Source organism: Eleginops maclovinus, chromosome 16 (genome assembly GCF_036324505.1).
Source record: "Eleginops maclovinus isolate JMC-PN-2008 ecotype Puerto Natales chromosome 16, JC_Emac_rtc_rv5, whole genome shotgun sequence".
NCBI lineage: Eukaryota > Metazoa > Chordata > Actinopteri > Perciformes > Eleginopidae > Eleginops > Eleginops maclovinus.
The window spans coordinates 5,895,779-5,921,904 of record NC_086364.1 but is presented as its reverse complement, the minus strand read 5'-3'; the positions used below and the strand labels follow the sequence as shown (position 1 = coordinate 5,921,904).

Here is a 26,126-nt window from a genome sequence, read left to right as displayed (position 1 = left end):
TTACACTTATTGAGAAATTGCAATAGATTATAATTAAAAGAGGTAGTAATAATGATAGAAACTGTATTTATGTAGCACTTAAAGAAACAACAGTGTTTACTCGACAACTAAATAAATGATATAACCAATGTGAACCAGTTTAAAAGTTTTACATTGGTCGAGTACGGAAATTTGAGAGAACAAAAGTTGTATAAATTCATTAAAAAATATATTAAAGAAAATATAGGAACTATTTAATAAATATATTAAATATGAATAAAAAAAATAAAATAAAGAAAATACATAAAAAATAAAATGATGATTTTTAGTGATGTTTGAATCCGTGCTTTCAGCTTTGTGACATTTTCCCAACTTTTACCAAAGGAATTTCACGCAACAATTTTTCGGACATGGCAGTATTTTTATAAAATATTTTTAATAGTGGTTCCCAATAATGACCGGCATGTCACCATTAAATTGTTGTCAATATATAAACCGTCCCTTGTATATTAAAGGCTTGTGCCATGTCCATTATTCAAACAGACATCCCCAATCAAACCGTGTGCGCCAATCAGCAGAAAGCTTTTCACCAGCATGTGGTTGCCTAATAATAGAAGATCTAAATCTAGTTTTAATCATCAAAGATGTGGATGTTTCATGAGATGGGAGTCACAGCGAAGTGGATCTGGGGTTCAAAACAAAACCGCTAAACGAAGAACAAGATGGAGAGAGCGGGAGTAATAGGCTGCATCAGAGTGGTGAGGAAGCTAATGCCTCTTGAGACTGTTTGTAAGTGAGGGAGGCCTTCGGACGGTGAGCTGACTTCAGTATGTGCATTACTCTGCCACATAAATCTGGGAGCCCCCGCCTCGTCTGCCTGCTTTGGTTTGGCTTTAATTACCTGAGCTATCCTGCACTCACCACCAGCACTTCCCTAATGGGGCTGCCTCACTCGGGCATCACTCACACTCAGTCCGGCCAGCTGGCAGGATGGCCTGCGGGGGGGAGCCTTGGCCCTCCTATTATAACTCCAAGTCTGTGCCCTAACACACCTGTAGTGAGAGTGTGAGTATGTGCGGCTGTCCATCTTCTCAGCTGTCACACAAACTAACCGGTGCAAGAAGCAGCGTTAAGATTCCTCCTATACAAGCATTATATTAACCAACGTTTGTATTTGAGCTGAGCAAGAATACCCCATAATTTGGCCTTCCATTATGCCATTAAGTGTGGGGTTAGTAATGTGTCCTTGAGGGGGGTTGCTGTCAGTCACTGACATGTCAGGCCAGCTTCACCACTTGTTAAGTATGTGTGCTTTCATTTTCTTTGTGTACAGCTGCCTAACAATGTGCCAAGAGCTTTCAGCGCTGACTTAAAAAGCATCAGGCCTTTTTTGTTCCTGCCGCGTGAGAAGACAAGAGGCGACTCAGTATGAGCGGCTCCTGTCCTGGGCCCCGCTGTTAAACGACTCTCAGTGACCTTGGAGATTATTGCTATACTAGACAGAAAAAATGCTATATGTTTGTCAAGAGCTGTCTGTCATCAATGAGCTTTTGTGTTGGCTATCGATCGGCTCCTGGGCAGGACACCGGGGTTGATGGATGCACAACAAACAGACTCTGCATTGCCAGCAAGCCGCCCACAGCCAGTAGCCCTCCTCATGATGGGATGTCAAGTCTGGGAGGCTCGCTTCTCACCCCCCCCCCCCTCAAATGTGAATTCACCAAACTGTTGGCCCCGCCTTCAGCCTTGTGCACAATTGAGCTGCGTCCCTAAATGGCGATTCATTAGCAAACATGAAGTGGATTACTGTAGTTTAGCCCTGCTACCCATGCGTCGATAACAGGCCCTGATTGCTTTGTAAAATGTTGCGAGCAGCTAGCGAGAGCTCTACCACTGTATCTGCAGCATGCACATATAAAGATAACAACACAATTCCCCTATCAGTTGACCTGGTTTCTCTTCAGTTAGCAAGCTCTAGCCCCCAGGGTGCAATTGAGAGTGCCTTGGTCCGATACTGGATACAACACGAATGCCAGGCGCGATGCAACAATAATCATCCCCTATGATTTTGGAATTTTCTTCAGGAAGGGATCTACCACTGCTACATTATTCAGCCTCTGTCTCTTAGACAAGAGAGAATGGCATTAAAGTTAATTTCAGCGCTGCTCCAGCTGGTGCTTCTGCATGCACAAAGTAGCTGCATTATTATGTATTTGTATTGTAAGAGGAGAAAACGTATTCTGTCGGAAAATCTGACTGTGTTTGTTTTCCTCTCTTGTCTGGGTTTAACCCCACCCAGCGTCTAAGTGTGATATGCTATGAGGTCAGACTGATCGATCTGCTTTGATATTTTATAGACCCCACTCAGCATTCACCAGTATGAGTGGCTGCTGAAGCCCAGTGTTTTCCAATGCAGGATTACTCATGCCGTCCACCTGTGGCTACTGGACATCTTAAACAAACAGACGTCATCAGCCGATAGCCAAGGACATCAAACCCCCAACACACACAAACACACACACACACACACACACACACACACACACACACACACGCGCACACACACACACACACACACACACACACACACACACACACACACACACACACACACACACACACACACACACACGCACGCACGCACGCACGCACGCACACCTGCCAACCCAATTGCAATTGACCCCCACAGTTAAACACCTTACAAAACTAAAAACATCACAAAATATGAACTGTGAAATTTTTACCGCCCCGCAACCATCTTTCTTTGTAGTTTTACTGTCACATTATCCCGGAACATCTGGGCTATGAGTGTGTGCCACTAAAGTCTGTAACACAACAACACAGGCAGAAAGAATCAGCCATACTGTGTTTCACAGGTGCTGGACTGGGTCCAAATTGATAACAATTTTTCAGAGTTTGTAGACTCAATAACACTTAGAAGGATACAGGAAAACAACAGCGCCGGACATGGAGGGGAGGTCTGGCAGATTACAGGAGATTTGTCGGCCCCTGGGAGTTCTCACTCAGCTGATGTTGACAAAGCAGGGCTGATGTAGGATGGTGAAGAAAAAAAAAAAGCTTTTAGAAGAGAAACGGTTCATGTACACCAGGCTTGTGTCGGATTCATTTTGAACTTTCTTTGTCCTTTTCAACACCCTCTCCCCACCAAGGATAGAGTGTCGATGAATAATTCATCAGTCAAATCCAAAAATCTATGAAATAAAATCATTTGTTGCCCTATAGTGTGCTTGACAGAGAGATTGTTTATAAGGGTAGTAAAGCAGGACTCGAGCGTTGGTAACAATCAATAGTCTGATGGAATCCCGGGGCCCTCGCTCTGTGCCAACGCACATCCAGACTGAGACATCAAAACGGCTTTTGGTTTCCATCCCCTCGCCTCTTTCTCCAGAACATTTTCCAGCCAGATGGGCAGTTGAGGCATTTTTCATTGGTCGTTTTTGCATTTGCATTATTTATCTCTGCATTATAAAGCCCCCTTTCCTCATCCTCTCGAGGTTGTCATTAGCCGCGGAATGTTGCGATGATGCCGAGAACAATTAGGACAATAATGCCGTGACCGATCGTAATGGTGATAATGATAATGAAGAGATAATGATAAGAAGCGATGGAAATGACTGTGGCAAATAGAGTTGCTGTTTTTAGTATGATTCCACAACAAAACACTTACCAATAATAATAATAATTATTATAATGAATGTAAAATCCCCTCCTCCTGTCATCCTGCTTCCTCTTCATTCCCGCTGCTTCTCATTAGCAACAGGAGCGGTCACAGCGCTACCTCCAGTCATTTTACCAGTTACCCCCCCACCCCAGCACACCACCCAGTCCCTGCAGCCAGCACGGCCAGTCAATGGTGAACAGTGCCAATGACTTATTTATCTTTCCAATGTTAGTGTCTGGGCCCGTGCACTGATGAGGAGTGATTAAAGAAAGCAAAGAGTCACTTCTTGTAGAGATAGAGTAAAATGAAGGGAGCAAAGAAAGAGACGGACACAGAACTGGGAAAACCTTTTTTTTATGTGCTATGGTTGGGCACAACATATTATTAAAGAAAGCAAGGGACAAGATGCAATCTCATTGTTAAAACCGTGGTTCCAAGCTAGGGAGAATTCAGTAGTGGAAAAGGTACTCAAAACCTTTACTTAAAGGGGCCATGCTCATTTCCAAGTTCATATTTGTATTTAGTGTCTCTACTGGGACATGTCTCCTTACTTTAATGTTCAAAAAGCTCTTTATTGTTCTCATACTGCCTGTTCTGCAGCACATCTTTTCACCCTCTGTCTGAAACCAGAGCCCAGTCTGTTCTGATTGGTTAGCTGGCCGGCTCTATTGTGATTGGTCAACTGCTTAAATTTATCTTGCAATGTGTTGGAGTGCTGGATTGCAGTTGGTCATTAATAAGTCTGAACATATATTTTGTTCAGCTCCATTGAAGATGGAGATAGTTTTAATTAGTTTTGTGCTGCAATACATATTTATTAAGTATGTACATCATAATATGTGAATTCATTATTTTTTTCTTAATGACATGAACGCAAAGTAACAAAAGCTGTCAGATAAATGCAGTATAGTAAAAGTACAATATTTGCCACAAATAAAAAGAACCCAAAAAGATGTACTTCAGTACAATACACAGAACAATAGTAAATGCACTTAGTCACTTAATAATTATAACTTGGATTTTCATAGTGCCTTTCAAGAAAACCAAACACCACTGGGAAAAGAAAAGAAAATATCACCAAAGATGTTATCAAATCGCTCAAAATTGATATTGATGAACTTTCTCAAAATATTAATACCAATGACCATTTTGTGTTCTTGGATTTGGTGAGGTAAAGGAACAGCTTAAACGAACTGGTCACTTTTTTAAATGAATTCAATTTACTGTAAACCGGCTTTGAAAGCAGGAATAGACAACACTTACATTGTTACGATAACCCAAATCAAAGATAATTGCTAGTGCCATATCATGGTATTGACATGATATAGTTATATTGCTTAGTCCTATTGCCAGCCTCTTAGTTTTTGATGACTCCTAAATGCTACACAATGTGATTTGGACCAAACACAACCAGTTGCCAATGTATAACGGCGGTGACGAGTTATAACAATATACTAGATACTTTTTCTTTACCGTTTATGTTTGCATTATATTACTTTTTTAAAATTTTCATACAAACATATATATTTATTTTATTTATTTTGATATGCCCTGTAACCATAATATCTCTTATTATGCAAACAAACACTGAAAACTTTTTATAGTTTGAACTATGAGATCCTAGCAAACCATGAAAAAGCAGGCTAACACCAAAAGCACAAAGGAGTCCATTTACTCTTTCTATAAAGTGTAAATTATGCAAACAAAGATCAACCATGTTTATCAAAGTTCCCCGCAACTGTGTGCTGTTTTGATCTGCATTAGCTACCTCCTGCCCCATTTTTTTATTTGCTTTATGACATCCTCACACCAAAGACATTATATTGACTCTGAATTCAGCAACTCATGTGTTAAAGCAGGCTTGTGTTATGAACAGAGCACGGAAAATCCCCCGTGGGGAGTTACGCTTCTACTGTATGTACGTATGGATGTATACATTCTGTAGATAGAAATGGCCCTAATCGGCCCAGCGGCTTAGCAAAAACAAAAAAAAAAGGAATCCACTTAGCAACGTGGCTAATTTACATAGCTTTGAGGAAAACGGGCTCTGTGTTTAGTCAGCTTTGGAAGCAGAAGCAGGAAGAGCGTCAGAGTCTGACACTCAGCAGGAGACGAAGCAGCTGGCTGACTGTTCGTCTGACGTGGAGGCTGGGTGGCTGCACTGCTATGGCTTTGATGTGCAAGGCCTCTCATCAACTCGCATCAAAAGCTGTTTGTCAATTGTGTTATCTTTTTAAATCCACCAAAACCAACCAGACATGCATAAACACTGTCAGGGCTGTGTCGGCATTACATTTTATCTTCATACTCAGCTCTTTGCAGCTACTGAAAGCAGCACAAAAGCTCAAAGTGTTCTCTTTTTATTCACCTTCTTTGACTCAGGTACTTGGTGCTGGAGCACGCTTTTCAATGAGTCATGGTAAATATATTTCATTTTTTTCTAGCTTACAACAGACCTTTTGCACATCCACAAAGTCAATTGATATTCATGAGATTCCAAACTGACTTTAATGGCATGTTCATGTCATGACGGAGTTATCGTTATTACAATTGTCCGACTTTTAAATAGTATTAACGTCAACATCAAACTCGTGATTACGATTGGAAGATAGATCCAACTTGGCACTTAATAATAAGGAACTGCTTAGAGATCATAAATACAGGATAGGAGTGTATGGTCATTCCCCTTTAATACTCATCATATAAAGCTGTCTATAATTATTGATAGGGTGTTATAGTGTCAATGCTCAATATTTTAATCCTCACATGTCTAACACAATCATGCAACCATCTTATATAAACGCTCACTAGTCATTAACATGGAGATATTTTCCATCCCTATCATCCCTCCCATATGCCTTGAACACAGCATAAGCGTCTTTAAAAGGTTACTAGCTAAGCACTGCTAAGCTTTTCAATATGCTTTGAACAAACAAGCCTCTGAAACACACCCAACTTTTGGGGGTTTTCCCTTTCCTGTAGAGTGTTATATATGTTTGTGTGCATGTAAATGGTATGCAAAGGCTAAAATCCCAAATGTCCTTACCACACACTCCCCCCTCCTGCCTGAAAGCCTTGATGTACTTCTGTAACATATTGATATCACTACATGACATTTGCACTTTTATTGGCTTGCACTCTAACATGTTGTGCATGATAGGCTAATGGGCGGGACATCTCTAAGCGGTTGACCAATCACAACAGACCCGGACAGCTAACCAATCAGAGCAGACTGGGCTCTGGTTTCAGACAGAGGGTGAAAAGAGGAGCTGCAGCACAGGCAGTAAGAGAACAATAAAGAGCTTTTTGAACATTAAAGCATGGAGACATGTCCCAGAGGCACAAAATACAAATGTGAACCTGAAGATGAGCATATTTCCTCTCTAAAGGAATAGTCTCACATTTAGGTATTCATGCTGCTTTGTTTTGTTTCTTGCTTTGAGCAAATTAAAATGAATGCAATCTTTTCTGTATAGTATTTATAAAGTACCACCAGCTAGCTTCTATCCTATAGTTTAGCTTAGCATAAACACTTGGATTATGGAACTAGCATGTTTTAAACAAACCAAATGTAATGTGATGATTGGTTAGCTTCATACCAATTTTTTTTTTTTTTTCCGTAGACATGAGGGAACTGGAGGGTCACCGGTACAAGTCCCTGAATAGACCAAACTAAGAAGTATGAACTGATACTTGGAGAGGGGCCAGTTTACCTCCTTGGCACTGCCATGGTTCTTAAGCAGTCGCTGTATTATAGCTGACCACTGTTCCTAGTTTTTGCATGGGTTTTATGCAGATGTCAAATTTCAATCTGTGCTGTGTACATTTACAAATGACTAGAGTTCCATTTAAATATGATCCGCTAACTACTACTCACAGTGAATACTATTATTATGCTGGGCTCTGATCCACATGTTGCATTCATTTGTGTCACATACTACAGTAAATATGTCTTCAGACAGTTTCATATCTATCGTTTGAGAGGTGAACAACACCGACTCTACCACTCTGATCTCTCATAAAAAAGGGCAATATATCAGCCAATCATAATGCATCTCGACATACACTGTCTTCTCCCTCTCTCCTGACCTCCTGTCTTCTGTCTCTTGCGTCTCTTGCAGCTCAGTGGACTTTGATTTAGGATCTCTGCAGCAGTTTATGGTTTATATATCCTAAATGGACATTTTAATAGGCCTTTTACTTTTTTTCCCCATTGTATTGTGCATTGTAAGCAGTAATCATAAATTATAATAATTTTAATTTGTTGCTGCCGGCGGAAAACCTTGCGCAGTATCTCTGAAATGTCAAGTTTTCACAAAGAGCCACAAACAGCCTTGTGCGAAGCTTGACCACCACTGATTTGAAAGGATTTATAATATGTTAGAGCTTTTATCAGAATATTAGGACAGATGTGGAATATTTGGTTTGTTTATACCTCTAATACACTACACATTTACACTGTGGTCTGAAGTCAGGATAGATTTGAAGTAAAATGAATAAAATGGTGCACGAAACATCTGGCAAATGTTCCTTTGATGGAGTGATGCATCCATAAAAGACATGGTGTTTTAGGTTTAAATATTTCACTCAGTGTAAACATAACAAGGCTTCAGTTAGGAGCCGAAACACCATGAAACATCCTTCATATACAGCATGATAGTGTGTCAATGGGGATGAAAATGATTTTTACAGGGAAAAAGAAGAAAAAAGGGCCATAGTGGATGAGTTAATATCATCTGCTGGTTATTTTTACAGGTCAGAATGACCCATTGATGTTTTTCCCCCGCAGGATAAGAAAGATAATAAGCACATCTGCATTCGAGCTTGTTCCCTTTTCTCTATTTTTTATTCATATCCACTTTCGTAAACTGCCATCAGGCTCAGAGGCAATTTGTGGTACCTTTGAACACGTCCTTAACAGTACCATCATGCGTCCGTCAGTGCCACGGCGAACACGGTTTTATTACTCAATTTGATTCCATACAAGGTTCATTCCCCACATTTTTTATGTATCGTGGGCTTAGCTCAGGCAGAAAATAATCTTGGACAGCGAGGGGCTCTCCATGTTACGGCTCAAACAGGATAAAGCACTGACAAATTTTTGACCGGGAGGACTGGTGAGCGGGGAGGGCAGGAAGAAAGAGAGATTAAGAGCTACACCATTGTTTACGTCCTCTAAGGTGCAGGATACTGTGTCGTTTATAAATGTTGCTAGCTGTTATTGGTTACCTCGTAGGCTTTGGGGGAAAGAGGAAAGAAAAAAAAAAAAAAGAAAAACTTTGGGAAAGACCCAGGAGGGGGGTTCGATACAACTTTAATAATGCGTAGCAGGAGCTAAATGAACCATTCTGCGGTACTTTTAGACGTCTTCCCTCCACCCACCCAACCCCCCCACTCCACCTCTCTCCCCCCCTCTCAGTCTCAGGGCCTGAATTATTAAAAGTGTTGTTTTCCCTTATTGCATTGCCGCAATGTGCCTCGTTGCAATGAGCTGCATATTCTGGGGTTTGAATGCTTTAAGCGACCCACCTCCAGCAGCAGAGCCAGGGGAGGAGGCCGGAGAGCACACACACACACACACTCACACACACACACACACACACACACACACACACACACACACACACACACACACACACACACACACACACACACACACACACACACACACACACACACACATATGTATATGAACACCACAGTCACCTTTAAATGTTTTTTTAATTTTTTCTCAAATTTGAAGCTAGATCAAATTAGACCTAATGACTGAAAAAATGCTTTAATGACCAATCAAGCGTTTACAGGAATATCTTCTGTCCATTAATCAATTAATTTGGTCTGATTTTATCTGCTTCGATATTGTGTAATTGTAATGGTAATATATGTTTTTCACATGTACGTGGGGGGTGAAACTTTGACTTCCAGTTAATTTTGAATAATTCTGCTTTTATTTCCAAATCCTGGCCAATCACATTGTTTTGCAATGTAGTCCTTACTTTAACATTTTCTTCAAAACAAATGTACCTCTCTGTAACATTACGGGCCCTTTTATGCTCATTTCCAGGTTCTTATTTGTATTTTGTGCCTCTACTTGGACATGTCTCTATGCTATAATGTTCAAAAAGCTCTTTATTTTTCTCATACTGCCTGTGATGCTGACGTCTTTTCACCCTCTGTCTGAAACCAGAGCCCAGTCTGCTCTGATTGGTTAGCTGGCCGGCTCTTTTGTTTTGTGATTGGTCAACCGAATCACGTACAATGTGTTGGAGCACTACCCAATACAAGAAAAGAGGTTCAAGGTTCAAGGTTTTTTATTACATGTGTGCAGTAGCTACGTGTAGTTATGGTAATAGAAATCTTAGGTCCTGAGCTCCTCCAGCAATGCCACATATTTTAAATAATACTAAATAAAACAATGAAAATAAAAACATAATAATTTTAAAATAGTGCTCTAATTTCAACTGCTCTGTTTAATTTTGCACTATTTTTTTAATTTTTATTTTATTTTACAACAACAGTTTTACCTAGTGATGTCACTGTGTTACAGAAGTAAATACAGGAGTCCAATGGAGGTGATTCAGGTAGGGGGGGAGTGTGTGGGATAGAAACTGGAGAGAACTTTTGGTTTTCAGCCTACTACAGGAAATGAAAAACCCAGAAAGCAAAACGTGGCTCCTTTAAACTTTTTCCTAAAATGCAAATCACATTCTGCATTCTCCTTCAGAAGTCTGCATCATGTTTTATTGTTTCAAAATGCAAACAAGTATATATATTAAATTGTACTTCTATATAACAAAATTAACAATAGTTATTACACTGACTGATTATTTTTAAATTGTATTCATCTAATTCTCAAATATAGACATAAATAACTTCATTAGAGTGTCTCTGACTTTGGCTCTTTCTGCTGTAACAATGCAACTTTCCCCTCTGTGGGACTGTTAAAGGTATTTTGATTCTGATTCAGTACAGTATCTATACATTTATTTTGAAAACGTTATAATATTGTAAAGTTTAAGGTTGAATATTGGCATTCAGAATAACTTATAAGCAAAATCAATTGTTCAAAATATATAAATAACTGCATCTACCTTGAAATAAGCTCCATGAATGTCTGCACTGAGAAAACATCTGACGTGCAGCCAAAAAAAAAAGAGACAGACTCAAACACTGATTTAACAAAACAACACCATCTCCTTCACTTCCTCTGCTCTTGCAGCTATTGTACATGGCGGATGATTTGGGTATTAAATCACTTGAAACCTGCAGGTTAATGTCTTATTCTTAAATTCCCCCCTCAAAAAAAGAGGGAAGGAATGAAAAAGTTGAAGATAATGCAAAGTAGACTGCAGGTTGCATTCCTCTCCTTTGAAGCCACACACACCAGCATCACACACACACACACACACACACACACACACACACACACACACACACACACACACACACACACACACACACACACACACACACACACACACACACTCCAAAGCACACTTTAATCACACAATTAATAATTAATCAGAGGTTGGGCTCAATGCTGTTGAGTCTGCAGATGAGAGAACAGCTCCAACTGCTGAGAGGTGGGCCCTAAAAATGTAGGATTAACAACCCAAAAAAAAAAAAAAAAAGATTATCAACAACTCATCCAGAACCAATAAGCAACATGTCATCACTTTAGGTTAGACTTTATGGAAACATCTACCGCTGATGCAAACATGCAGAGCATAATCCATTTTTAATACAGAAATAAATAAATAAAAAAAGCACCCGGTTAAACAGCTCTGCAGTCTTTACAAGGGGGATGAAGCTGTCTCTTCTATGTGACATTTTCTGCATGCATATATGGAGAATTTGATTATATGCTCTGTTTGCTGCATTTAAACACCATCAATAATACCATAACAAACGGCTGGTGGAGGAATAGGTCAGGGATGTGTGTACAAACAGTGAAAGCATCCACTGCATTGATTTCAACTGCTCTGGAATTGATCATAACAAACACCCAATGATCATTGTGTTCCGTTTATTTATTCCCACTGATGTATTAAACATTTTTCGATACTGTGGGATCAAAAGTTTACACCCTCTTTTATTTTTCTCTGCGTTGCAGCAGCTGTAATTACAACATGCACAATGACCTCATTCTGCTGTGTCAGTAGCGGTAATGTATAGCCCCTTGATCTTAAACTGCAAAGAAAATGGTGTGCACTTATTTTTCCAATGTGCTGACTACATTCCCGACATTTATTTAGACATGGCCGTGACGGCGTATCAGAATTTGATATAAGCACTGCTGCTCCTATTCGTCTGACAAGGTCTCTCTCGCCTTAATATGCATTCAATAATGTGAAATGATATTAGCTGTAGGAGCTCATTGACTGTGCACTCGGGGTCTCGCCGTGTCTCTCCGTCTCTGTCTGTATCGCGCTCTTCATCTGTTCTTCTTCCACACACACACAGAAGAAATGGAGAAAAAAAAAAAGTGGGAGGCTTGAACCGCAGATAGCAGCAGCAGCAGCAGCAGAGCAATCACACCGAAGCAATGCCCCCCACGCCTGGCCCATTAATAACAGTAATACGCACACCGCGCCCAAGCCAGCACTGCCGAAAGCACCACTGACACTTTAATGGGCATTTTTTACTTTTGTTTTTAAATAATGCATGTGCTGCTTGTCAGCACTGCTTCAGTCCACCCCTGGTGTGCCTTTGCAGCGTTCCTTTGTGCAGAAATTATAACGGGGACCTGTGTTTCTGTGCTGCCTCCTCCATAAGCTGCATTCATCACATACACGGGGACGTCCGCGTGCACTACATCACCCTCTTGGGGACGTGTGTGTGTGTGAGGGGGCATGCATGTGTGTTGCATGTGAGCTAATCAAGAGTGTCTTTGCCATGGTGAACTGTGTGCAGTGGACAAAACTTACTGTACATAGGAAGCTTTGCATTCTACAGCAGTATGCTTGACAGAATGCCAGTGTTATTGTGTATATGTGGAGCATATATGTTTTTTAAACTTTGATTTCACTTGGAAAGCCTCAGAGAGCCAGAGTTAAACTAACTTGTGACTTCTGATCCAGTGAGAATGAAAATCACAAGAAATCCACTCTTGAAATATGACAACAGTATTTAATACAGTTACAAGAAGGATTTAAGATAAGAAAATATATATTTATACAGGAATTTCTGATCTTAATTGATGTGTATGAAGCCTTTAACAAACAACCCCAAGAGTTGTGCGGTATAAACGTCAGCAGCTCGACACACTGAAGCTGTTTGAGAGCTTCATGTATAAAAAAAACAAGGAAGAGGCAGCTTAGTTGTTTTTTTTTTAGATTAAATTACAGCCGATATCTTGGTCAGATAGAGAGCATTGGTGAAACAAACATGAATCATACCCCTTTTCCACTACCATGAAGTTTATTTTACAGTTCACACCCTGAACAATTCTGTACATTTCAACAACATGTTATAATTGGTTCCTAGTTGGAAACACAAGTTATACGGTTTCAAACCATGACTTCCACTTAAAAGTGTTTCACGTGTCCATTTCATATTCCATAATTGTTTTTTGGATAAAAACAGACATCTGTAAAAAAGCTTACAGGATATCAGTGATGATATCTGGCATCGTGGACTACTGTGTACTTCTGTCCTACCAGAGACATGTTTCTAGGAAAAGGTCTAACATTGTCAATGCCACAGGGGGACTAACATGCAAAACACATCCATGTTTCGATATAAGGAAATTAGAAAAATACTTGAATAATAGCATTGTTGATACAACAACAATGGCGGTTCAACAGTACTCTGTAGTTTTGGAAACGTAATGAGGCTCAAGCATGGAGGCTATAAAGCATTTAATGAGGAGTGTTTCAAATACCAATCAGGTATTCTCAAGGTCCTATCGGTGTTGATGATCATAATATCTCATCATCATCATCATCATCATCATCATCATCATCATCATCATCATCATCATCATCATCATCGCTGCAACAGTTGCTTATTTCGTTACAGCAGCCCAAGAAAAAGCCCAAAAATGTGCCTTCGTAAAGCCGGCAATGTCCTCAGACTTATTGTGATTCTTTTGGAGACAAAGATCATGATTGTCATCAAATGAGTCAAATAAAAGTCACAATTTTTTTTTTTAACCTTTTTTTCCTCACCTTATTTCAATCCTTTTTTGTGATGATGTAGCGCTTGCAAATCAACAATTTGACATATCTCTCTTTTAGAAAGTTCTAGAAATATTCATATTACACCTCATCTGGTAATTTAGATACTAGATACGACAGTGTGTTTGAATCAGCTTTGCTCCGTTGTCTAACTTTATTGATTGTGTATGAGCTACACATATGTATCTGGCATTACATGAAAGGTCAATAAACCTCGGAAATCAATATTTATAACAATCAATGATGCCTTCTCTATTATTTCTCTTCCGGTGCAATGATTTCCTTTGATTGAATTTGCCTTTTGTTGTTGTCTCAGAGTGCATACAGTTGCCCCTCCAGCCGCTTCCTGTCCGTTTCAATGACGCCTGCTTGTGTTTGTGTGTCCCCGCAGGAAACACGTTGTGTAAGTCAGGAAACATTGCTGTCTTCGGGAACGTGGTGTACAGCGGACTGCTGAACGATCACCTCTGGCATTTGGGAGTGCCCCTCTTTACAAGACTGGTAAGAGCAGCAGGCCCTGCGAGCACACTTACCTCCATTTTGTCAGAAGACTTTCATGCAGTGCTGTTGAACCCCAAACAAGCTTCAGGTGCAGAATTCCCCAGCGTCTCTAATAGGCTGCTTTTGATGCCCGCTTTGTTGACATGTGTTCGTTGAAGTTATACAGGATGTGACAGTCCTCGGCTGTGGATGTGAGACTACAGAACCCAGCAACATCTTAGCGTCTTATTTCATATCTCTTTCCGGCTTCAGGTTGGAAAGTCCCATGTGTGGAAAAACAAAAGATGTGTGATCTCTGACCAAAAAAAACTAAGGTGAAGTTAGGTGTTTGAATTTGTTTCTCCCCAGTTTAATCTGACTCAGTACACTGAGAAAATGCTGGCTAAATTATTAAAGAGGACATATGATGCTCATTTTCCGTTTTCATTTTTGTATTTTGTGCCTCTACTGTGTTTACGTGTTCAATGTTCATAAAGCTTTTCATTGTTGCTGCCTGTACCTCTCTCCACCCTGGAAGTATAAAGAGAACTGGATTCCGCAGTGGATGCAGGGCCCTGTTCAATACTGTTAGAGTTGCTCAGCGGCAAATGAAGCCCGAAATCAAGCGACAAAAAATCGCTGCCAACATAGGGCATGCTCACTTGAGTTTTCCTTAAGCCCCGCCTCTGATCTCCTGCTCTCGCTCAGTCATTTGAATGAAGGAATATAACCTGGAATTAGCTTTAAGCGCATGTAATACCCTTATGATTTATTTGAGGGTCATAAAATTGTTTTTACTCTGCAGTTGATTTAGCCAAAAAAAAAGTGGTTTACAGATGTCTCTTTGTAGTTCTACCATTTGGCCACTACGAAAATGTGATTTAACGGTCTGCGCTCTTTCTTGGTGCTTGTCTTTCACTCTCTGTTTCAAAAAACACACAGTCTGCTCTGATTGGTTATCTGGCTGGCTCTGTTATGAATGGTCAACTGCTTAGAAATGCGTTGGAAGTGTCCCTCCCTTTTGCATTTCATGTAGAGTGTTGGAGCGCTAGCCATCAGAAGCACCAGTGTTGTCATCATGCTACTGAAGTAAAAAAGGAGTTCTATGAAGACATTTCAGACAGGGGTACTTTTGAATTTTAGCCTTTGCAGGCCATTCACATGCACACAAACCTATAACACACTACAGGAAAGGGGAAACCCCAAAAAGCATAATAAGGCCTCTTTAATGAAATGTAGCGTCATGGCAACAACTTTAAAAAATGAAAGTGTTGTACTAAGCAGTCTGTCTTAAGGATTACTGATAAACGTCTATCCCTAATTGTCAAAGGGAAATGGAATGTTTGCTCTACACTCACTGATGCTGCGATGCGAGAGAAGAGATTCTCGTGCGACTCATAAAACCACGAGGATCACAGAGCACATTTTCCCAAAGAAAAAATAAATTCAGCACAGCACTTTTTCTTCCCGTTAATTACCCTCCTTCTATGCGGGTCGCAAGTTTTCATCAATGTTTATTATTGATTAAATCTGTCGCTGGAGCTGTCATTTATGAGTCGGGAATTACTGTTGATTGGTGCACAAGGGTTGCATATAATTGGGTTACATTAAATAGATAATTCAGCTGATCTCATAAATGTCTAATGTGAAGGCTTGTTTGATTATCAATTAATGTCAAACGGAGATGCAAGAGGCTGTTAGGATGCCTGTGCTGCTACTGAATCTTTCCCTACTCTCTGCGCTAGGTATATATGTGTGTCTTTATATGTATTCATTAATTAATTCAAAGAAATACTCAAGCATGCGTGCACTGACATACGTCGCATCCAGTAAACAAGTCTTTGAAGGATGCAACAAATGATAAAGACATCAAACTTGACGGCTGGCAGAGATCTGGCTTTCAATTCAACAGAAACCCTTGCTTTTTTTTCAGTTCTTATCAGCCATACAGAGTATGGAGGAGGACAAATAATAATTAAACTGATATATATATATATATATATAATTATATATATAATGTCAGTGTTATATATATATATATATATATATATATATATATATATATTTTCATAGCTGAAAGGGGTCTCCATGGCATCTCTCTAAAAGCATATAATTAAATATAATACGGTGGTCTTGGGATTTGGTAGCATGTACATAATTATTGCTAAAGATGCAGTAAGACGCATTTCAAATCAGTGTTAGTTTACCGTTGTGTAATGTGTTGTGTGGCATTTACAAGGCAGTAAAGATATTTGAAAAGTCATTACTGTGTTGCATCATGGGAGAAGTAGGATGAATTTGGGACTTAAAGGTCAAGATATCATTGGCTCTCCTGCTTTGAATTCAACTACATTTATTCTTCTCGTGTTACTCCATTGGAGTTGAGTTCTGAATTGCCGGTGTGCAGTTTTAACCCATTTTTACACAAATGGTGCAATTTATGTTGAAATTGTAGCTTCCCGAGTTACGAATGGAACAGGAACATGTAGGAATCATGAATCAACTGCTGGAATCAGTGCACATCTTTTCAGCATATATCCATATACCTGACGAGTCGATCTCAATGCATGTTTAGAATATTATTTCAAAGTACTTAAAATCACTGCATGTCTCACCTTTTTTTTGTAACTTAAAAAAGTTACATGTGATTTTATATCATATTAAGTCTAAGGATAAGATGTGACAGGGACAGGTTGATATGACAAAAATCAATGTAAGGGCACAAATATGACTGTGTGCATGAACAGATCACACACTTTGCCCCTGTTGTGCTAAAGACTGCTGTCCCCGTGTTTAAATCCTGTGTGTCCCTTCTTGGACCACTGAGTACCCACTGAGCTCACAGGCTGGAGGAGCACTTTCTCTTGTGAAAGGTGTGACTTCCTGCTGGGACTCGGGGGGTGTGGCCCAGCAGTGGAATCAGCACGACACGCAGCAAGCTTCACATCCCCAACACTGCGCCCCTAATTACTGCACAGCCCTGGGCCAGAGCTGCCTGCTCAATGCCAAGGTGTAAACACTGCATTATTAACACTACATACAGTCTGCACCGCTATGTTTAATACACATGACGTATGTCTACACGGAGGCATTACTTTAGTGGGATCTTTACGTGGAGCCGTGCAATAGATTTATTGTTTTCCAGACAGTGAGCTCCAAAATCACCAGATGGACGATTTGCTGCGTATAGTGTAATGTATGCTTACAAATGATGTTTAATGATGTTCCAGGGCTAGGAAACAAAACATTACTGTGTTCAATGCTAAATGTGCAGGCTCTCCATGTCAGAATGCTTGAGTTAAAGAGATATGTGAAAGCATGGTGTCCTCTTGTTGTTTTCCTCTTTTTTATTGGCTGACAGGATGTCTTGGTGACGTAACACAATTTATTGGTTGTCGCTGTAGCCCACACATGAGCTAAATTCAAATGTAATTCTCGAAAAGATTGCCTTTTATGTGTTAAGAGAACATATTATACAGGTTCATTCCAATATTCTATATTTCTACAAGAACATCTTTGCATGCTTCAATGGTCGTTATTTTTCTCATGCATTTTCCCCATCTCTTATAAACCTGTCTGGAAAAAAAATATAATGGCAAAGGTTATTAAGCCATTATTGTAGATATCTCACTGTTTGTGGGTTGGTAGGCACTTTATACACCACCAAAAAAGTCAGTTTTTCTTTAAATATCCCGCTTGAAACCTATCCACCTAAAATGTACACCTGCTTCATGTGTGCAATATTTTCTTTTAGGCCTGAAAAGTGCAGGCCACACTAGCATATTGTGTGTTAAAGGGGCCTTATTATTCTCATTTTAAGGTTCATATATGTATTTGGCCCTCTACTGTGACATGTTGCCATGCTTTAATGTGTGCTAGCCAATAGAAGTGGTTAAATAGTCATGTCATTATGTTACTGAAGTAAACAAAGGAGTCAAATGGAGGCGTTTCAGGCAGGGGGGGAGTGTGTGGGAGAGAAACTCCCTCTGGAGTGAACACACACATTTTAGCCTTTGCAGACCATTTACATGCACTAATATTTGTAGAACGCACTAGAGGCAAGGAAGAAACCCAAAACGCAAAATAGGAGCTTTTTACATGAAAAAAAGAGAAGCAATTTCTACTACACTGTCCTTTGAAATAGAAGTGGTGGGTCATTTACTTTTTTATGAAAAAAACATCTTTAATGTGTGTGGCTGCAGAAAAGTTTCAAAAGCTACACAATAACAGGCAGAAATAGAAGTTTAAAAGCCAAAAACTTCCACTGGGACTCAGGCCATAGTCCATAAGAAGCAGGAACAGTCTCCTGCTGTGGAGCACTGAGTGTCCTCCCTGTACTGGTACATGAACCCCTGTGTGCTGGAGTTGATATCACCAGCAGGCGAGGGCGAGTTTACACATTCGCTGTAATCTCAGCAGCAAGCAAATCAGGAGTTGTCGAGCTATGGCGAGCCCCAAAGGGAAAACATGTCAGTCACCAGCCACCCTGCTTATTGTAAGCTCCACTTTGTCACAGTGTTGAATGAATTTGTACCACTGTTTAAGGTAGCAATGATTCAGTCCTGATCGCTGGCAGCTAGCCTGGTGAAAGCAGAGTTATGACCGATGGCGTGCTGATGGCCTCCTCGTTACTCAATAAGAAACAATTCTTCAAATAAAAAGTGCTGTGCGGAAAACTTTTAAACCTATATTCTTTTCATATTTTTAAATAATAGTATTCCTGCAAGATTTTTTGCACTGCATGTGCTCATTCAATAAAAGCCTCAGTTCTAATAATACACGTAAAACCGTCCATATGTATTTCAAATGTTGGCTCATAGGACCATTTTTCGCTGATACAAATATCTAGCAGTGACAATTAGTACAACCTTTTTTTCAGAGGGGATGACAAGCGGTAAATGGTTCCAGGCCTGATCCGAACCTGGGTCCACCCCACAGGTTCCGAGCCCGCCTATATCGGGCGCCAATTTATACCTAGTGAGCTTTATTGCGCCCTAACTATTTTCACCGCAATAAAAATTTAAATTTAAATGCAATATGTAAAAACTATCCTTCAAATAAAAGTGCTGTGTAGAAAACTTTTAAACTTATATTCTTTCATGTTTTTTTTTTTAAATAATGGACTACTTGCAAGATTTTTTTTGCACACTTTTTTCCAAACTGCATCTGCTCATTCAATAAAAGCATCAGTTCTAATCATACACGTAAAGACACTATGTATTTCAAATTCTGGCTCATAGGACCATTTTTAGCTGATGCAAATATCTAGCAGTGGCAACCAGAACAAGCTTTATTTCAGGCGGTTGACGGTTTTTGAAACGGGTTGACAGAGGGGATGACAAGCAGTAAATAGTTCCAGGCCGGATTCAAACCTGGATCCACCCCACAGATTCCGAGTCCCCCTATATTGGGCGCCAATTATACCCAATGAGCTTTACGGCGCCCCAACTTTTTTCACCGCAATAAAAAAGTAAATTGAAATGCAATATGTAAAACTCCATCTCCACACAAACTCTTAACGTGCTACAATCTCGAAAAGCTTACGGAGCATTACATTCTGCTGTGGAGTATTGCATAACGGTATCAGCGCGCGCAGCCTCCTTTCATGATGTGCTGCGTTTAGTATAGAAATGTCAATAGCTACCTGTGGAGCTGATGAAGGCAGATAAAAGGAACGCAGCTGAGGATCCATGTCAGCGAGTTGTAAAACAGGTCACTCCATAAAGAGAAGTGTGTGATTAGAGGAAAGTAACCTGCGAGGATGGAGCTGCTTCCCCTCCCGCCTTCCCCTCATCCAGCTGGACTCACACCAGCTGAGACGGTACAAGGCCCGGTGTGTTGAACAGGTGGAGATAACTATAGCCCGGAAAGTCCACTGGGATTTTATCGAGTATGGGGTTCATTGTCTCCTCTGACGACAGAGATGTGAGTGTAGACTGACAGAAGATGCTCTGTAAAGTCTCAGCGCACTACAGAGGAGAGGTGAGATCATCATGAAATATTAAGACAACAGATCTTCGAAGCTAGGGCAGGGAGACAGACGGACATTTTAGGCAGAACACGCTCTGTGTGAGGCCCTCACTTCCTCCACTCTTTGAAAGCTCCATCTTTTATAATGGATGACGGAGTCTCCCGGGATTGTCTAGACTATGGTGGGAAATCTAAATGGTCGGGAAAAAGACGTGCACTCGCATCCTTGGTAAGCATGGGAGAAAAAAAAGGAGCTGGAGGGGGGAAGACAGGAAGCAGGAGAGGTCTGCACCCCGAGCAACGCCATCTTAACCCGAATTCCATTTTCCATCTGTAATTGAAGGAGATTTCTAGAAAAAGGAGAAGTGGGGATTATATGATGCTAAAATGCCCTCAGATTCTTATTTCCTACCTTTTCCTCCCTAATCCCTGCAACCCCAAGTGCCCTCAGCTTCTAACCATGATGCTCTCTGTCTACATCCACTCCACCCCGACCCTTCCCCTCAGGTCTCTCTCTTTCGCCTCCATACTTTTTTTCTTCTTTTCCTCCCTCTCTCCCCTTCAGTTATTTATGAGCTGGACTTGAAATAGACTTCAGTATTTGATAAAAGCGTGATCCTTAATCCGAGTTGCCTGAGAAGTGCATTTCATTTTTATTTCCCATCAGAGATTGATGTAGTAGTGGGGCGGTTACCCCACTCTGTGATTGCTAATGTAAATCCATTGGGTTCTGGTGGACATGTATAAAGATATGGGGGACTTGTATGTGCATGGTAATGCCACAAATAAGAAATTGTGTGTGTGCGTGCGTGCGTGCGTGTGGGTACGGTAGGATTGTGATGTGATTGAGGGGGAAGGCCTGAGATTTATGCCGAGCTTGTGTTGATTTATCAGAAGCGCACTTCAAAAATAAACCAATTCTTCTAAAACACCACAATATTTGCGAATATTACTAATTGCGATTCTGTGGATGCCTTTCATACTTCACGACGGTGGATAAAATAAAACGGGTGATAAATTCAACATGACGGTTACGCCATCTGAGTGAGGCCCCTCGTGAATAAATCCGCTCAAAGCCAGCTGCAAATTTAACTCAACCTCCTTATGTGGCAATTACTGATGGGTAACATAACCTGAATATATCTGCTCTGTTCATTACGGCAATCTTCTCTATAGCTGGCAAATGTTCTTTAGGATCCTACAGTAAATTAGCTCATCCCCCAGGACGTCTTTTTATTGGATAATCCAGCACTAGAGGTTGCCGCAAAAACCACTCAAAGCTCTCCGCGGCACGCCCCCGGCCGCCACAGGGTTAATATTTAAAAGCGTGAGCTCCCAGTCGTGTATTGATGATATGTTTTTAAAATTGCTGAGGCAGGCTCATTGTTACAGTGCTGTCTAGAAGATAGCCATGCCCCCCCCCCCCCCCCTCCTCTCCCCATGACTGTTTTCCCCTCCCTCCTTTACAGCCGCCAGATGGAAAACACGCTAAAGCATGTAATGTAATATCGCCTGACACACAAAGTTGTTTCACACTAACTTCATTTGGCCTCTGATCTTTTCTGATCTCTGATTTTTTTTTTTTTTTAACCAAACACACTTCCTGGTCACCAACGCTTGAGTTCGGTTGCTGAAAAAAACTGAAACGTTGACTTTAATTAACTGTATTAGGTCAACACATTTCACACAACTGGATTAGGGTAGTTGAAAGCAATAATATTAAGTTGGACATTTTTGTTTGAACTTAATATTATTGCTTTTAACTAACCTGTGTGTGAGATATGTTGACACAATACATCTAATGTGATAAAAACTATGGATGCAGCACATAAAGCTGAGCACCTGAAAACAAGAAGAAAATAGGCTGTGTCTCCCAATTGCCTGTGGCACACTTTTACGATTCCTCAGTGTTTTTTTTTCACCCTTCAGTATTGTCTTCTCCTCTTCAATGAACTGAAACTGCCACAACTTCAGTGAAACATCTCAGTCACAGACAGCGAGGAGAAGAAGAGAGGAGCAATCTGTTAGTATCACTGGCATCATCATCAACACACTCCCCCCCACCCTCCTCTCCGCAGAGCTCTCCACCAAGACTCCAAGCTTCCTGCGTCCCCCCCCCCTCCCTCCCCGGGACGCTGAATTTTACAGTACCGTCTGCAGGATCCCGGTTTGTTCGGCGCTCTCCTCTATGCAGAGCAACACGGCTCCGGTGGAGGAACGCTGGAGGCAGCTGTCAAGCGCAGGCTGCTGCTGCTCTAGTTGAGCCTCGGTGCCGTACCGACTGATTTCACATTCACCAATAAGAGACGGCACAGGGGGGGAGAGAGGAGGAGAGAGAGAGTGAGAGAGCAGAGAGACAGAGGGAGAGTCTCGAAGTGAGTGGTGTGGAGAGGCAAGTGGAGTGGAAGAGTGTCAAAAGAAAAAAGAGGTTACAACACCTCCCCGGCTCTCTTTTTCCTTTTCCTTTCCTTGCTGCTTTTTTACCTCCTCTCCTTTTTTCCTGTGTTGGCTGAATAGAAGAACTGAAAAGAAGGGGACTTCTTTTAAGAAAAATTAACCGAAGATCAATCTGCTTGAAGAGCGAAAGAAGAAGAAGGAGAAGAAGAAGGAGGAGGGGGACATCAAGTCAAACCCTTTTGAACAGTTGAGAGGGAGGGCTGCCTCAGTGGATCAGGGCGCAGTAAAGCTCAGTCCAAACGCTCGGACTCCTCCTGACACACTCTTGGTTGGACTGGCCCCTGCGCTCGGCCCTCGCTGCTCTCCTCTGTCCCAGCCTGCACACACCTGTCCTGCTTCTGCCATGATGATGTACTTTTGGGTGAGTACTGGGAAAAGTCAGGAGGCATTTAGCACTTTTTTAATCTGCTTGTTTAGTGGTTCAAAAAATGTTGTTTGTCGTTTGTGTGGCGAGCCGGAGTGTGTGTGTGTGTGTGTGTGTGTGTGTGTGTGTGTGTGTGTGTGTGTGTGTGTGTGTGTGTGTGTGTGTGTGCGCGTGCATGGTGTGTGTGTGTGTGTGTGTGTGTGTGTGTGTGTGTGTGTGTGTGTGTGTGTGCTTGAGCAGAGCTGATGGTTTTCCATGTGTTTTATTGATGCTGCAGCCAGATGCTATAGAGGCCTTTGCGTATGTATAGGATTTTTACGTGGACAGAGGATGTTTGAGTGTGATTATCACCCAAACTTAGGCAAGCATTAAACTCCTAAATATGGAGCATGGTTGCCATTTAACTCCAGATAATTTGAAAGGTCTTTTGGGGACACATTTTAAATTCTTAGTGTTTATAAAAACGCGCCTTGTGGTGTTGTTGGCATCATATCCAAGTCAGACAGACATTTTTTATTTTTTTGTCTTATCATAAATTAGGCAGCATTACGGCTGCAGAATGAGGATGATTACAGATTGTTAACCAGAGCTGCTGATTAATTCTGTTTGAGATCATGTGTGATTAGTCAGATTGGTTTTGTCTCCTCGGTGGTTTGTATTCTCACCACAACAGAACCCTCCCCAGCGCTCGCTGCCTTAGCGTCTACACTACATTATATTTCTCACTACAGCACATAATTTTAATCCTTCAGTGTTTTACCAACTTGTGTTCTTCACAGAAACTCAAAGTAAATGAAATTATTCTCCAAAGCGCCACATATTTCCAACTTTGCCTCTGTAAATGCAGTTAGAGATGAGTCTCTCCTGCAGACTGTGCGTATGTGTGGCTATTGATCGTGAGTTCACATATCAGGGGAGAAAGCATCTTCTTTCGGGGGGGGAAAGTTATTTGAATCCTTACTAATGACATATCTTTACTTGGGAATAAGAGCAAAACATGAATAACAAAAGCATGTTAAGCATGCTGTGAATGAAGCAGCCCTCGGTATTGATTCTGAGCTCTGGTTTCTGGAGACAGAGATGATGTTTTGGGGCCAAAGTTACTCTAAGTGGGTAATGAGCTCTCAATTGAACCACTAGAAAAAGTTTTTTCTTTTTGTTTCCAAGCAGAGTTGATTTGACAGCAAGGCATACCGTTTCCAAATGATGTCATAACTGAGAGAAAGTAATCCAGCATGCGGGGTTTTTCAAGGCCTCACTCTAACACCGACTTTCCTGATACTCAAAGCGTATTTTCCTGTGATGCCTCCTGGGTATTGATGCTTATCTGGAGAGTCTCCTGGCCTGTTGGTGTGTGAGCTCAACTTCCTCCACCTGCAGTTTCACCACTAAATCTCCCTGCAGCCAGCAGAGCGATGACCACACACACACACACACACACACACACACACACACACACACACACACACACACACACACACACATACACACACACTGATGCTGGCTGAAAAGAGTGGAGCAGTAATGCTGACAGTGTGCAGCCTGCAGACACTGGGCCTCACATTTAAATGCCTAAGTGTTCCTTTGTGTTTTTATGAGTCCATCCATTAATATTAGGCTTAATACAAGTACAACATTTTACTTTTTTTAGGGTCAGGGGCAATTTAAGAAGAACTGGCAGGAAACCCACTAGGGCTTATTTGGAGCCTCCTCTTAAATAATGTTAAAAATCACAATTTTAGAGAAAACACAAGATCAATATACAAACAGTAAATTGAATGAGGGCAAACTTTAGGGGCAACATATACTTAAAACATCCTTAAAATAACACATTTAAAAGAAAAAATGAACATGGAAATATTATGAGTATGTGTGTCTTTATTGAAAAGGCAAAAGCGAATATCAAACGCTTCAGCGCTTTTAGTTTTTAGTGTCAATGTGACAAAAGCTGTTTATCCTGTATTGTTATTTCTTTGAGATGAATCCCAACAGAACGTGGATCATGTAGGTATTAATTAACCAACAAATCAAGCACTTTTAAGAAAAAGGGTATTGGAAATAATGACAAACCTTTTCCACAAATTTCTCGCATTTAGACAAAACATTTTATTCATTTAAATAAAAAATAATCATCAACAGATGATGTTTGTTTTCTTGAGCCTTATGGTATGACAAAAGATAAGTGATGTATGTGTTTGACTGTTAAGCCAGTAAATTTCAAGTGAGTTAGAGTAAGTAAGTAAACTCTAAGAACTGTAAGCATCTCTTTGCCTTTTTACTGTAAAATCAGCAAATACTCAGCATCAGAACCTTCGCTGCATGACACGAAAAGTGAAACTGCAGGAGGGTTGTGTTACACTTGTCATTCCAGACAACAGAAACATCACAACCAGCGCATGATCAATGATCTACCACCCATGGCTGTGTGTGTGTGCGTTAGTCGGCCAGCATTTAGCTTTGAGAGGAGGGTGGGACCGCCTCCTGTTTGAACTGCAGGTGGTGAGCATTACCTGCGGTCCCTCCGGAGGCCTGTCAGCCGTGCATCAGTCTGGGGAACCTGCGAGCTCCCCTCATTAGAATATTTATTCACCAAGCAGATGTTCTTATCCAGGGCAATTACCTTTGGCTTATATTTCCCCGTTGCCCACTGATATAGATGAATGTGTATACAAAGACGTCCCAGGTTATGCATGGGGCCCCTGGGTGCCACCCACCTTTTTAGCCCTTGTGTGCATGGCAGGCGAGCAGGCGACCGTCTGTACTGCGGTGGCGCGCAGTTCCAAACCCAACTGCACCATGTTAATTGAAGGAAGTGGAGGCGACATCTCCCGCCATGGCCACACAGTGACGGAGAGGAGGCCCGTATATCATTCTCTCCACCTGGCTGTTCCTTTGCATTAAGAGACAGAGAGAAAAAGGGAAGAGGCATGGAGTGGAGAAACCATGCATGCTTCTGTCCTCCCCTCAGTGTGATGAATAATTTAGCAGTGCTGGGCCCTCGCTGTCGAGTAGAGAT

The 26,126-nt window shown here is 41.1% G+C and overlaps 1 protein-coding gene across 1 annotated transcript in view; it reads left to right on the top strand.

Moving 5' to 3' along the window:
* LOC134878571 (RNA binding protein fox-1 homolog 3-like) overlaps positions 1-26,126 on the top strand; it is a 393,703-nt gene that overhangs the window by 262,372 nt on the left and 105,205 nt on the right. The window contains exon 6 of the mRNA XM_063904677.1: positions 14,231-14,340. Coding sequence (XP_063760747.1) covers positions 14,231-14,340 — 110 coding nt within the window. The remainder of the gene's footprint in view (positions 1-14,230; positions 14,341-26,126) is intronic.